Consider the following 15141-nt stretch of genomic DNA (forward strand, 5'->3'; position numbering starts at 1 on the left):
AGGTGGAATTGCAGCTGTTTCTTAGTCTACCTGTTAGACTCTGGGAGCAAGGCTAGTTACTGTTTCAGCTGTGAGGTGATTACATAAGGACGTTTTATGAAGGAAAGGAAGTTTCCTTCCTGAGTAAGAAACTAGAGGTATCTGGGCTATGGGTTTGTTAACCCATCTTCTCACCCCCACCCTGCTCCCCGTTTGGGGTGCTTCCAGTTTTTGGCGGTTATGAAATGAATAAGCTGCTGTGAACAGGTATACAGGTTTTCGTGTTGCCGTAAATTTTCATCTGTCCTGGACACTCAGTAGTGGGGTTGCTGGGTTGTATTATGAGCGTGCATGGGACGTTGCCTGCTGCCCTCAGTCTGTGTGAACTCTTACTCTGCGGCATCCTCGTTAGCACTTGGTATCGCCAACTTTTCTATTTTGTTTTGTCTTTTTCAATTTTAGCGATTCTGAGTAAGTGTGTAGCCGTCCTAATTGTTAACCATAGTTGTCCGTGAAACCTGTGAGAGTTGGAAGTAGGCAGAATGGAGCTGGATTTAAATACAGAGCCAGGGAAGAGTTCCAGAGAAGGCGATTGAGAGACTGCGAGGTTTATGAGAGCTTGGCATGTCTGTCATACCCATAGTGTTGTCCCCAAGTGATGAGCACAGGGCCTTGCGCCCACAGTAGGAATCTCTTTGTGTGTTTATTGAGTCATTGAACAAATGATCCAGAGGTTAGGGAAACCTCTCTAGGGAAACCAGGAACTGGATGGAAAAGTAATTTTAGATTAGACTTGGCCTGAGTAACCCCAGTATGTTCATGGGACACATCTTTTTATATCTGCGTCTGTGTTTACAGATGTGTTTAGAAGCTGACTCAGGTCTCTGATTCCCAGCCCCTCAGTGGGAGGGAGGTGGCATTGTATCTTGGTAGAGAGTGGAAGGCAGCAAAGACTTGATCTGTCAGCTGGTTAGGGGGACTTAGGAAAGCAAGTCATTGTGATTCTGGTTCTCCGCTTTATCGCTATAAAATGAAAAGATTTTATTAGATGATATCAGTATCTAAAGGAAATACAATATACATAGTTAAAGGAGCTTAATCACATCAGATGACAGATAGTTTAATAAGCAAGGAAAAAGCATGTCTGAGGCTTTGTTGGATATGTACAGAGGGAATGTGAGCCCAGCTTTTCAGGGAGATTAGGGGTAAGTGTCCAGACAGCTAGTGAAGGGCTCTTGGGCAGAGACAAACAGAGCAACATAGGTCCTTAGAGGGTTTCAGGTAGAGGAGCAGCACTGTGGATTGTCTTTTTTTTTCCCTGGTTTAAAAAAAGCTTTCCCATAAAGACTGGGGACAAGCTGCCCAAGTGTCTTCTTTCCATGCAAAGGGCCTCAGAAAGCGAGGCTGAGGGTGCGGAGTAGTACCCGGGCGAGTCAAGTGTTGGGCCCCTGCTCTTCAGCGGTCTTTCTCTCCACCCTCACTCAGAAGTTTAGATCGAGAGTTTAGCAGAAATCCAGTTCTCAGATATTCATTCTCTTTGTACTTGGAAGGATGTTGTACGCATACTGTCAAGTGCTGGTAGAGGTTTAAAAAACTACTACATGCCCGGATAAACTTGAGTCTGTGTTAAGGGATTTGACCTGTCTTATTATTGGTCTGACATTTATGAAAGCACTTTGACATTTGAAATTTTATTTGTTCCCTGTTCTGAATATTTAAAAGGAATCACAAGTCTTGATCACTGGAATACCTTTTGTAATATAAAAATTTTAAAGCCATTATTGTTTTCATAATTTTAATGATTCTAACAGTTTTATTATACCTAGGCAAACTATATTTTTGCTCTATGGTGGTTTAGGTTATAAAATCAAATGTGTGATTATTCATTTTAAACTGTGTTTCCAACAGTTTATTTTAAAATGTCAATACTAACTGTTTCTGGTTATGAAGACCCTGATAGTAATCTTTTGGCAAATAGTTTAGGAAGGTGAGGAGTCTGACTTCTGCTTTATCTTTCAGCTTATAAAAAAACAAACAAAAAACAGTTTAAGATGAGTTGCCTAAAGATACTACTTTTAGGTTCTAATGTGAAGGATTAATATTTCTAGGTTTTTAAAAAAAATTAGTGCACTCTAAAATTGCCAACCCTTTGAGGCAAAGTCAGTCTTAGGAAGCTGTTCTGTAATTCTTGGTCCATTAAGTCTACTTTTTATAGTAGGATATAAAAAATTTTGGAATATTTTAAGGTTTGTATTGAGTAACTTCTACAGGTTTTTGTTAATACTAATAACCAGTTTAAAAAAAAAAAGGTGGCTTAAGTGAGACAGCCTTTTTTTTTTTTAAAGGTTAGACATTTATTCTGATAATATTGATTACATTGATTTCTAATGTCCTGAAAGTTTGTTAGATCTGTAGGACATGTATGAGGGTCACCTTATGGTATTGGAGCTCTTATATTCTTTATTCTAGCCTTTTCTGTAGCCCTGTATTCAAAGATTATTTTATGTGTTTTCAATTTGGGCAGTTATATATATAATAACAAAATACATATTTTTTTTTTTTTTTTGTATCTTTCAGAATCATGGTGTCATGGAAAGGGATTTACTTTATACTCATTCTGTTTTGCGGAAGCTTTTTCGGAAGCATTTTCATGCTGGGCCCCTTTTTACCTTTGATGCTTGTAAGCCCATCTTGGTATCGTTGGATCAACAACCGCATTGTGGCAACCTGGCTCACGCTGCCCGTGGTAAGTCACACGTCAGATAAGGAGATGGGCCCAAAGTAGCCCAGCTGACCAGTTTTTATTTTGTTAGAGTTGGATTTAGTCAGATGTTAAAATAAACATAAATCCTTTCTGGAGGAAATACAGGAACTAGAGAGAATTAAATATAATTCATCTCCTTGAAGTAAAATATCTAAGAACCATATTCCAAAATTAAGAGCTTCTTTTATATTCCTCATGAAGTTTATTTTCCTTCATCGAAAATTATTACATCATTAGTTTTGTATTTCCATTTATTTTACGAAATAATGGCAAAAATTAACATTAGATACACTATTTTTTTGAACTTTTTTTTTTTTTTTTTGAACTTTTGATATTGATGTGATTGATTTAATTCTTCTCAGTTAAAACAGAATTTTATAATAAAGTGGTTTCCCATCTGAGGGCTAGAGTGACAACATCTGTAAGGTAAAAGAACGCACAAAATGTATAGTAAGATTCTTGAAATAGACCAGTATTTTCTGCAAGGTCAGTGCATACAGCTCTGAGCGCATCTCTGTGATTCTGAGCTTGGCAACGTCCTGTAGGGTTCCAGTCCATCCTCCTCCCTCGTCTGGATTGAAGCTGCTTCGGCCCTTCCCTGTGGCTGCTAGTCAATAGTGCCTTCTCCAAAAGTGGGTGACACCATGCATTGCCTTTATCTTGAATAGGCTCTGTTTCCTGAGGCTGTTCTGTTCCTTCTTTTTCCTGAGCAACAGCTAGAACTTAATGTTACTGGGTTTATGGACAGTCATGGTGGGGGTGATGAGGATATACCAAGAGGGACTTCTCTGCTTTCAGTTGCTGAAGGATCTTTTTCCATCCTTGTCTTTTGAACTGTGTTGCGCGTTTCCCCTCAGGCAGCCTGCCCTTGTCACATCTGTGGAGAGGAAAGTCCACTAAAGCTGTGGACTTCTCAGGTGGAGGTTGATGGGGAGCTGTTTACAGTGCACCCTTTTCATATTTTCAAAAGGATTCCTGTGGTGACTAGTTTTAAGAATTGCATTTGTCCTTTGTCAGAGGTTAATTTTTTAAAAAATTATTCAGGTATGTGTTTTATGAAATGTGATAGTGTTCGACTAAAAGTAGTGTCCCTTATCTCTCCCTGTCCCTCCCTCGTCTCCTCTTACCCCTTCCTTTTCTGTATTTGCACTTAATCTACAAGCACAAAGAAAGGACCACAGCATAACTGGTAGATGATAAATAACTATAACTGGTATGGTTGCATATTTAATCCAGATTAAGAAGAAGAATTGCAAGATTGTGTTGAAGGGTAATGATGGTCATAGCTGTTAAGCACTTCTGTGGCAGATACGGTGCTATTAATAAATACTTGAGGACACCTTCATTCCAGGCACCACTATTATCCCAAGTTTACAGAAGCGGTAGAAGCTTTGCAAAATTAAGTGATTTGCTGAAGGTCACATGCATAAGCAGAGCTGAGATTAAATCCAGTTTGCTGCCATTAGAGCCTTAGGTGATAGGAAAAGCTTGAAGGATTGGTCAGGGTCACATGGTACTTGACCTTCCAGTGGTAAGAAGTTCATGGGACCTCCTGACTGTTTCAAAAGAAGAAGGTTTCGAGTTCTTTCAAGCCAGGGCATGCCTCAAGGGAAAAAAATTTGAGAAACTGTTAACTACTAATAAAATCAGTCTCAGTGGCATGATGATTTCTCACAGTGAAAGAGGAAGGTTGGTAAGGAATAGTCCTACAAAGCCTTTGAGAAGGCAAAGACCGAGGTTGCTGAAGTACCCGGAACAAGGTACATGAAATGAGTTGTGCAGTATTCTCTCCTCGTCTGTTTTGAAAGAAAATGACATGTACATATGTAAATGTTTATATATGTGAGATATGTGTGTGTTGTGAACACAATTGAGTCACAACCTAGGGACCACATAATGTACTCTTAGCCGGTCACAGTCCACCCGAAGTTCCTATTTACCACCTTGTGTCAAATGGAAGAGTCGGGATCAGGTAGGGCTTTCATGCTCGCCTCCTTGGTGCTACTGCTGCTGGCCTGATACATCCACTTGCGCAATAAACTCTGGGGTGAGTGTTACAGCTTTCCCCTTTTACTAGTCCTGTGTCTTTCAAAGAAATAGTATGAGAGAATATAGTCTTATATTTATCTAAGTATTTTCCATTTATAGTATTCTTTATCCTTTATTAGAGTTTCTGTCTGGTATCATTTCCTTTCAGCCTGAAGAACTTCCTTTAGCTTGTCTTGCAGTGAGGGCTCCTGTGGATTAATTCTGTTTTCTTTTAGTTGAAAATTTCTTTATTTTGCCTTTGTTCTTGAAGTTCTGTTTGCTGGCTGTGAAATTTATGGGATGACAATTTTTCTTCTTTCCATACTTTAAAGTTCTACTGTCTTGTGTTCTCCTTGTTGTTGATGAAAAGTTAGCTCTCCTCTATTGTTCCAGCCCTTTTTCTCTGGCTGCCTTCAAGATTTCTTTCCCTGTTGTGGTGTTTTTTCTTTGTTTGCTTGTTTTCAGCAGTTTGGTGATGATATGCTAGGTCTAGTTTTCTTTGTTTATTTTGCTGTGTTTCATTGGGCTTCTTAGATCTGTAGCTTTTTTTTTCCACTTTGGAATGTTTGGGGCTCGTGTTCCCTCACTTTTTTTTTTTTTCCTCCTGCTCCATTTCCTCTCCCCTCTTCTGGGACTGCAGTTGCGGGTGTGGTAGATGCTTACGTTGCTGTACAAGTCACCAGGTTCATTGACCCTCTCTTCTGCTGCCTCTATTTAAAACACCATACTTTCAAGTTCTAGAATTTATATCGGGATCTTTGTTGGTTTCATTACATTCTGAGCTTTCTCATCTGTTTAATTCATCATAACCTTATTTTCCTGTAACCTAGCTGAGTGGTGAGTTTCCAGGGCAGGAAGCAACAGCCACCTTCCCTATTTTTTTTTTTTTCCCTCCTGTAGGAAGTACATTGCATCAAATATTTGTAATATTCTTACATTATCAGTATGGATACTCCTTATACATTTATGTAAAAATTCTTTTTCCTTTCATATAGAAGGAAGGACTTTTTTGGTAAGTTTTGTTAACTGTTGTTTATGTCAAAAGTAATCAGCAGGATCCTGGACATTCATCCAGCAACTATTTGTTAAGTGTCCACCATGTGCCAAGCCTATTGCTAGAAGGTGATGATGAGCAGGACAGATAGGACCTCTGACCTCGTGAAGGTAATAGTGTTCTACCTCAGCCATCTTGCCTAGTTGTAGATACACACAGCTTGACTAGTTTGTCTTTCATTCGCCTGAGAGACTGCCTCCTTTGCTAGACAACAGAAGGTAACTTCTCAGGCCATGAATTTTTTAGAGGTAGATTTTTAAATTAGCTTTAAAATGATGTCCATTGTTTCATTGTGGCTTTCAAACAGACCATTTAATATGGAATACTCGTTTTTATGGTGTTGCTTACCCACTAGTAGTACTTATTTACAAAATGAGTATTTCTTCATCAAATATCATATTTATATTAAGTAAAATAAGCACATAATGCCCAGCTCACATAAGCTTAACTGTCATAAGTACATATTTCTAAGAAGTCCTCTACAAGCTACCTGAATGTTAACTAATTCCGTTTATAGTCACTATAAACCAGAGACATTTCATTTTGAAAACTTTCAACTTTTTTCAAGTCAATTATATAACTTTTTAAAGATTTTTATTTTATCATCTGTAAAATAAAGAAACTGGAGTAGATGATCTTTTGAGAGCCATTGCTGATTCAGCACTGTGTATCTGATTCTAAAACGTTTAGAGGTAAACGATTTTTTGGTAATGATCATACATTGCTTTACATTTTATTTAAAGTCTTAAATTTTCCAGTGTATAATCTTTTGAATATGAATCACATTTTTGGCTACACCTTTCTACCAAAACCTGAAGGGTTTTGAAAATTTTCTTGTAATTACTATGTTGGTAGGAGTCATTGCAGTTGCCATGCTTTAGTGTCCAATCAATCTATTTTCTCGGAGAGCCAATATAAGTGGAGAGCTTATTGGTACAGACATTTGATTTCAGTACTGACCTTACCACTTTCTAGTCATTTGAACTTGGCGGAACTACTTAGCCTCCCTAAACTTCTCTTTTCATTTGAAAAACAGGGGTTCTAATACTGCCTACTTCCCTCAGGCAGTTATTCTGATGAGCGAATGAGGTAGTGAATATAGCTTTTTCAGAATACAGTGGCTTGAGTAAGGTAGAACTTTATTTGTCCTCAGGACCACGTGGGCAGGGTAGCTCTGCTCCCATGTCATTCAGGGACTCAGATTCCTTCCATCCAGCCTGGCATAATAATACGGTCAGGACTGGTCACTACCACTTTTTTGCCCCACTCTGCATGAAGTGGGTCTGGGAGGAAATCCAGAGCAAGGGCTTTCCTTTAAATCAGTGAATTACAAAGAGCACCTATTTCTCTTGCTCACCCCATTGGAGGGAATGGCTGATGGCTATAATAACATCCGGGAAATACCGTCTTTCCTCTGGGCAGCTAGGTACATAACTAAAATCTGTTACTCTGGAAGAAATGCTGGACTTCACTAAACAAATTCTGCCATAGCTGCTTCTGCTGTCACTCTTAGCGCTGGTACTGTCACACAGCATTACACTACACACTATGGTACAAGTCTTTATACAACTCCAGTTGGATGCAGTAGGGTGGATGAGCGAAGAGTGGAAAGATGATATGTGTGTGTGTTTCTTTTTTTTTTTTTAATCTAGGGTTACCCTCACCCCTGTTGAAAGTGAGAGGAAATGTGAGTGGTGCTATATTGAGTGTCATTCTTGTGTTTTAAATAGCATGTAGACCAGTCACTTCATCTGATGGTCAGGTGGAAAAAGCTGTTCTAGCATTCTTTAGAAAAAAACTGAGCTGGATTTATTGATATGTACTGGTCTCCTGTGAGGTACATTTCTGTGAGATTTTCAGTGGTCAGTTTCAGCTATTCCTGACTTTTGCTCTGAGAACTTAACACACAGGCAGAATTCAACAACCATCACTGTAGTTTTAAATTAGTATATATTTGAAAAAATTTCTATTACCTGTTTAACTCACTGCCTTGCTTATGAGTAAGGGCATATCAAGCAGAGTCTTTCAGCTAAGAAATTTATAGTTGAATGCTTTACAGCTAAGTCACAAAAAATTGTCAGTGTCTTTTATGATCTTTTATTTCATACTTTTACAAGGTACTAAAGAAGTTTTTATTTTGAAGCAAATAGATTTTTTTTTTTTACCCAGAGGGAATTTAGTCTTTTCTCAGCTATACATGTACTTTACTTTAAGCAATCCCAAACAATTAAAAAAAAAGTTCACTAATAATAGATTAGGTAAATGGATTTAAACAAATTACTGCTTCACCGAAATAATCGTAAGGCGATCTTTTTTGTAAGCGTCTCTTATGCATTAAAATGATTTCATTGGCAAGATTTTTCTTCTCTTACCATTTTTAAGGAGCATTTTGCGTTTTAAATGAGGTCCCCCAGTAAAATCTTCTAGAATCTTAGAGTTAGGCAAGACTTAGAGGTCACCTCGTCTAACCTATCTGTGTAAGAATTTCTTCCAGAACAGTCTGCAGAGTGACCATTCTCTCTTGGTACATCCCTACAGTGGGGAGTGTAGGTCTTAATTCATTTCATTTTCGGACAGTTCGTTCAGCATAATCACTATTGTCAAGATCACACTTTGCATGTGCCCAGAACACTTTTTGCTTCTCAAAGTTGGGAGTCTTTCCAATGGTCCAATTGTAGCTAATAACCTGGGATTATGTAAATTATTTGGAGTTCTGTCCTTTCACCCTAGTCATGACTTAGGAGTTTAGAGATCATTTGATAACTCCCCACGTAGGACACAAGTCTCTTCCACAGCCTGCTGATTACAGTCCAATCCTAGAATAAAACAGGTGTTCAACAGATACAGGGTATAGTTTCTACCTAGACTGCCATTAAGAGAAGGGGTACTGTGTTTGATGAATGGTTTTGGATTGCAAGATTTTAAATAGCTAAGGATTTGAAGAGCTGGGCCTAAGTGAAGTCTGAAAAGCCCAGGCAGACTAGGAGAAGGGGAGCGCCACAGAGTTGTTTTTACCTCAGACTAAATAAAGATTCATCGGAAGGATAAATGGGAGCTTGGGGCATGATGGCAAAACTGATTCTCTGTGATCATGAAGGGGAACCTCTCATCTTTGTGTTTTCAGACACGGTAGAACACTTTGAGGTAGTGATTAGTGGTCTATAAAAGATCCTCAGAAATTACTTCCATAAACCATTATTAAATTTTATAAGATTAGTTTTCTTCTATACTAGTCTCTATTCTAGACTAGGAAAAAAGACAGTATTCTCACATTTTTTTCTAGAACAGTTCTTAATCTGATTAATCAGTTTTATTCCAATTATTTGAATTCTGCAGTTTAGCCACGTTATAACCTTATCTCTGTGTAGTAAATATTTGTAGTTCTGCCTTTGCAGGAGCTGTAAATAACTTGACTAGATAGGTCTTGTCTGGTATTACAAATGATTAATGTGAGTTTGAGATCTAGGCTGTCCAAAAGGTTATATATAACTTTCAGGCATATTCTGATGAAGTGCTGGATGGCAAGGGAGAGAGTGCTGTATGATATGCTCCTGGACAAACAGTCCGGATTTATTTTGACATTTGGGATCCACGGGATACATGTATTAGAAATTGCACTTAAAAGGTGAGGGTTGAGGTTTGGGATTTATAGGCTTTAAGATTTTTTAACTCTTTTATGTGGCACAACACACAATTAACAGTCAACTTCATCTTTCTACCAGTTAAGGGAAGGGCATCCTACATCCTACATCCTAGTTCTTTGTAAAAACTGTAAAGTATCATTTGGAAAGTGGAGTGGAGCCGGACCCAATTAATAAGCCATAGATGGTGTCTTCACACATGTCTTCTGGGCTGAGACATGTAATTGAGTGATTCATTTTGGGAGTTGATGGTCCTGTGTACTTAGAAAGAGACAGTTCCTGCTGCGGGTCCAAACCTAGAGGACTCTGCCATGGCTCTCTATCGAGAAGTCTACCTAGGACTTGACTTCCCAAGACTTTGGAGTGGGGGTTATAATTATTTGAGTGACCCTTTTGAAAATCAGATGAAAACTACAGGCATTGAGCAGAGTACCTGTGTATACATTTTCAGGAGGTGTTCATTTTTATTTACTCCCTGAAGGCCGTACTTCTAGGACTTGATGTCAGGTTAAACACCCATGCCCTAAAGTGAATCTCAGCTCTGGGAAAGTAACTTGATGGGATCTGTGGGATATCGTTTTACTCTGTTAAGATATTGACACTCTGATTGCATAATTCTTTGGACATAAAACATTTCTGACTTTTCCTTAGCTAATATTCCTTTTAACCTTTTTTTTCTTGGTCCTGTGTTTATTTTGAAGTCCTGTTTTTGTGAAATGTAACAAACATAGCCAATGTTTGTAAAACATAAATGCACACTTTAAAATGATCTATTAAAGTGTAGCTATCAACCAGTTCAAGAATTAAGAGTATTAGAAGGTAGGTGGTTTGCCAGAGGGCTGAGAAGTAACAATCGTCTCCTCCTTAATAGAAGCAGCCACTAACCTGACCTATAAGATAGTCGTTCCCTTGCTGTTCTTTATAATTTTATTGGCTATATATTTACTCCTAAAATATCTTAGTTGCGGTCTGTTTTAGGAAGTTTTATATATGGCACTTTTTGTTTGTTTTGCTTCTCTCAGCATTATGCTAGTGAGCCGTCTGTGGTGCTGTAGATGCCTGTAGTTCGTTTACTCGCATTGTTACTCCATATGCTGTTGTATGTTGTACTGCAGTTTATGCGCTCTATACTTCCACAAAGGTTTTCATCCCTTTTTAACATGAATAGTGCAGTCATATTTTATCTAGTAAATTTTTTACCTAAAAATTACTAGAAAATTTAAATAAGGGATTGAAATTAATAATCAGGTTTTCTTATTTTCTGGTTTTTTTTTTTTCTCCACAAAACCAGTCTGTAATATATTTTCTTCTAAATATTTATATGCCTGCTCATCAGAAAAGTTCCAAATTCAGTAAATACTTGAGCATCTTCTAGGTACCGGGTACTGGGGCTGCAGAAGTTTATAAACATATAGTTATTTTATCCTTTATATTGTTAAACAGATATGTGTATGTGTTTAAAAAGATCGTAATACAGAAAGGTATAAAATGAAAATTTTGACTTTCTGTTCCCTCAGCCCTGTACTCGGTGTTAAATTTCCTGATTATCCTTTCTAGAAAGTAATAATGTATCTATAGCCTTAAGAAATTACACAGTGGAATCTTCTTTCATGTCTTTTACACTTTTTTCTTTCTTTCTTTTTTTACACTTTTTTATTTTTAAGGTAAAAAATATATCCTGAAGATTTCAGTGAAAGTTAGCATTATTTTAATTAAGAAACTGTCAGAAACCTAAATTAATAACATTAAAAATATAAACAGTGCCTTTGTATTCTCATTCTTTGAGATTAACTTCTTTTTCCAGATTATTATAGAAGCAATAATCTTTTTTTAAAAAAATTTTATTTGACAGAGAGAGAGATCACAAGTAGGCAGAGAGTCAGGCAGAGAGAGAGGGAGGAGCAGGCTCCCCGCTGAGCGGAGAGCCCAATGTGGGGCTCGATCCCAGGACCCTGAGACCATGACCTGAGCTGAAGGCAGTGGCTTAACCCACGGAGCCACCCAGGTGCCCCTAGAAGTGATAATCTTGAAAAACTCTATGCCTTTGACTTATTAGAAATCAGATTTATTTACAGGACATGATATAATTTATCTATGGGAAATCATAACTTTAAAATGTTACATGTCTATATTGTTTATTCCTTAGGCATTGTTGGAGACCATGTTTGGTGTGAAGGTGATTATAACAGGTGATGCATTTGTTCCTGGGGAAAGAAGTGTCATTATCATGAATCATCGGACGAGAATGGACTGGCTATTCCTGTGGAACTGTCTGATGAGATATAGCTACCTCAGATTGGAGAAAATTTGCCTCAAAGCTAGTCTCAAAAGTGTTCCTGGATTTGGTAGGTTATCACAAATTATTTTAAGTTGGTCATTCATTTAATATGTTACTTCCTGACCCCTGCCCTAAAACTACAGAATAACTTGTTAGACTCCACTTAAGTATTAAAATTATTCCCATTTTTTTCTTACTAGCCTAAAAACATCAATCACAACAGACTGTTTTAATCTCTTTTTTGAAATATTTATTGTTGAGAAAAGAAGCTCTTTTCAAGGAAGTAGATATGATCCCAGAGAGACCAACACTTGGAAGGATATGAATTAATAGTTCAGTAACTTTTTATTGTATGTCATGCTTGTGGTAATTTAGGCCAGAAAAAAATGAACTGACTCATTCAAATTCATCTAACAAATATTAATTGCCTACCGATTGATGCCTAGCAGTATACTAGTTGCTGGGATTTTCTTTTTTTTTTAAAGATTTTATTTATTTATTTGTCAGAGAGAGAGAGGGAGAGAGAGCAAGCACAGGCAGACAGAATGGCAGGCAGAGGCAGAGGGAGAAGCAGGCTCCCTGATGAGCAAGGAGCCCGATGTGGGACTCGATCCCAGGACGCTGGGATCATGACCTGAGCCGAAGGCAGCTGCTTAACCAACTGAGCCACCCAGGCGTCCCTGGGATTTTCTGAATATTAAATTATTATTATATTAAAATTATGTTAAATTATTATTAATTATTATTATTAAATTATCATTAATTATTATTAAATTATATTAAAATTCCTAGCAGTACAGCATGTTGTATGGTAGAGAAGTAGGGATATTTCAGCATGGCATGTTACAAGTTAATCTCGTTCTTCCACTTAATATGAAATAGGGTAGGGAGCAGACTAAATATGTATTCATTTTATATCTATAAAAGAAATCTCTTGGGTGGAGGTGGAACTGAAAAGTCCAAAAGCTACACCGTAACACTATACTGTAAACTGAATGAAATGTCATCAAATAAACATTTGAGAGTATGGGGGGAATAAACCGCTTTGAGAAATACGAAGAACAATAATGGTCAAGAAAACAAGAAAAATGTAAGGGGAATCGATAGAAGTTAAAAAAAAAAAAAAGGACAAGAAGGCAAAATCCTATCAGAAATTTATAGGAAAACAAAGAGAATGAAAAATGAGGGAAAAAAATTGTCAAAAAGTAGTTGAAATGGAAGGTAGTTAAAGGATGTATGTAATTAGAGCCCTTAAAAAAGACACTCAAAAGTATAACCCACGAAAACATTCTGGGCATAATTGACATGAGAGGGGCTTCCAGGATGACAGCCTGAATGGCTCCATAGACCCGACTGCCCAGTGAGATGGTGAAAATTCTAAAACAAGGAAGTCTCTCGAGATGGTCCCAAGGACATACAGCAAATGAACATTTATTCAAGAAAGGTTACCAAGATTTGTTAGAACAATGAGAATCTGTGGTATTTGAAACAACACATTTTCTTTTCTTTCCACTGTTAGTCAGACAGAAACTCCACTCCAGACTGGTACAATCGAAAAAACATTTCTCCTTCCCTCTCTGGCTTCTCATTAGATGGCTTTCTTCCACAAGTCCTTACTGTCTTCACTCGAATAACTTCATATTGATTATACAATGACTGGGCTCTGTGCTTTTCAAGAAAGCAAATTAAGCTAGAAGTTGCTGGTAAAATAATTTTATATCTGTATATGAAGGAACAATGAATTTGAAGTACAAGAAAAGCAGTTGCATTATCACTTCATGCTGAAGTTTTATTTCTGTTTAATATAATAAGTAATATATTTAAAACTTCCATTCTCCAGTTAGGTATTACTTTGACTTGAACCTAAATAGAGAATATTCATCTCTTACTATGAAATTAACATTAGAGCTAAACATGTTTAGGCAGGCTTTAGAAACCATTAAATTTTCTCTTAATGTCGTATATACTATTTTAACTTGTTTGGCTGGTCCATGTTTAATTTATTTAAGAACATATATTAAACTACATAAATAAAAAATGAACATGATGAGCATGTGTGGGTCATGCTACAGCAAAGAGGGGAAGAGTAAAAATGTAGAGTTTTAGAATGTGTTCTAACTTAAGTTGCTACTAATAAGACAACTTATATTTGTAACAGTCTATGTAAGTCTCTTGGTAATTACAAAGCAAAACTTTGTAGTTAGAAACACAAAAGAGAGAAAGGAATTTGAGCATACCAGTGCAGAAAATCATCAAATCATAAAGGAAGGGAACCAGAGAAGAAGAGAGAACCAGAAACCTGTAAAACAGGTAGAAAACAATGAACACAATGGCAGTAAGTGCATGCTTATCAATACTTACTTTAGATGTGCACGGACTCAGTTCTCCAATTAAAAGACATTGTGGCTGACATGACCCATCTATATGCTGCCTAAAGAAACTCACCTCAGATCTAAGAATACACACAGACTGAAAGTGAAGTGATGGAAAAGATAATCCATGCTCAGAGAAACCTAAAGAAAGCTAGATAGACTAATTAAGAGACAAGGTCATTATATAATGATAAAGAGGTCAATCTAATTAAGATAGCAGTACAGTAATAGTGCAGGATTTTATTATTTTTTTACAAGATTTTTTTTTTTTTAAGTATTTACTTGAGAGAGAGAGTGTGAGATAGCATGAGAGGGGAGAGGGTCAGGGGGAGAAGCAGACTCCCTACTGAGCAGGAAGCCTGATTCGGGACTTGATCCCGGGACTCCAGGATCATGACCTGAGCTGAAGGCAGTTGCTTAACCAACTGAGCCACGCAGGCGCCCTATAGTGCAGGACTTTAAAACCTACTTTTATCAATGGATAGATCATCCATCCAGAAAAATCAATAAGGAAACATTGGCCTTAAATGACATGTTAGACCAGATGAACTTTGCAGACATATAACAGAACATTTCATCCAAATTCAACAGAATACACATTCTTTTCAGGTAACACATGGAAACATTCTGCAGGGTATATATCAACTGTTAGGCCAGAAAACAAGTCTTTTTTCTTTTTTTTTTAATTCTGGGTAGTTAACACAGTGTAATATTAGTTTTATAGTGATTCAGCACTTCCATACAATACCCGGTGCTCATCACAAGTGCACTCCTTAATCCCCACCTCCTATTTTACCCATCCCCTCAACCTACATTCCACCTGGTAACCAGTTTGTTCTCTATAGTTCAGAGTCTTGTTTGGTTTGTGTCTCAATAAATTTAAGAAGATTGACATAATATTAAGCATCTTTTCTCATCCCAGTAATACGAAACTAAAAGCCATTATAAGAAGAAATCTGGAGAACTCACAAATTTGTGGACATTGACAAACTGGTTTCTCAGGAGTATGTTGTTTAAAGAAGAAA

The 15141-nt window shown here is 37.3% G+C and overlaps 1 protein-coding gene across 3 annotated transcripts in view; it reads left to right on the plus strand.

The window, feature by feature from the left end:
- LCLAT1 (lysocardiolipin acyltransferase 1) overlaps window positions 1–15141 on the plus strand; it is a 190513-nt gene that overhangs the window by 68251 nt on the left and 107121 nt on the right. Inside the window, exons 1-3 of one of the 3 annotated variants that reach the window (XM_047744969.1) lie at window positions 2620–2725; window positions 9322–9450; window positions 11613–11811. In XM_047744969.1, coding sequence (XP_047600925.1) covers window positions 11628–11811 — 184 coding nt within the window. In that variant the 5' untranslated portion in view covers window positions 2620–2725; window positions 9322–9450; window positions 11613–11627. Of the gene's footprint in view, window positions 1–2556; window positions 2726–9321; window positions 9451–11612; window positions 11812–15141 lie in introns of those variants that run through there. The other 2 variants (XM_047744968.1, XM_047744970.1) reach the window with 2 other exon arrangements.

The sequence above is a fragment of the Lutra lutra genome, chromosome 9 (assembly GCF_902655055.1).
Source record: "Lutra lutra chromosome 9, mLutLut1.2, whole genome shotgun sequence".
Lineage (NCBI taxonomy): Eukaryota > Metazoa > Chordata > Mammalia > Carnivora > Mustelidae > Lutra > Lutra lutra.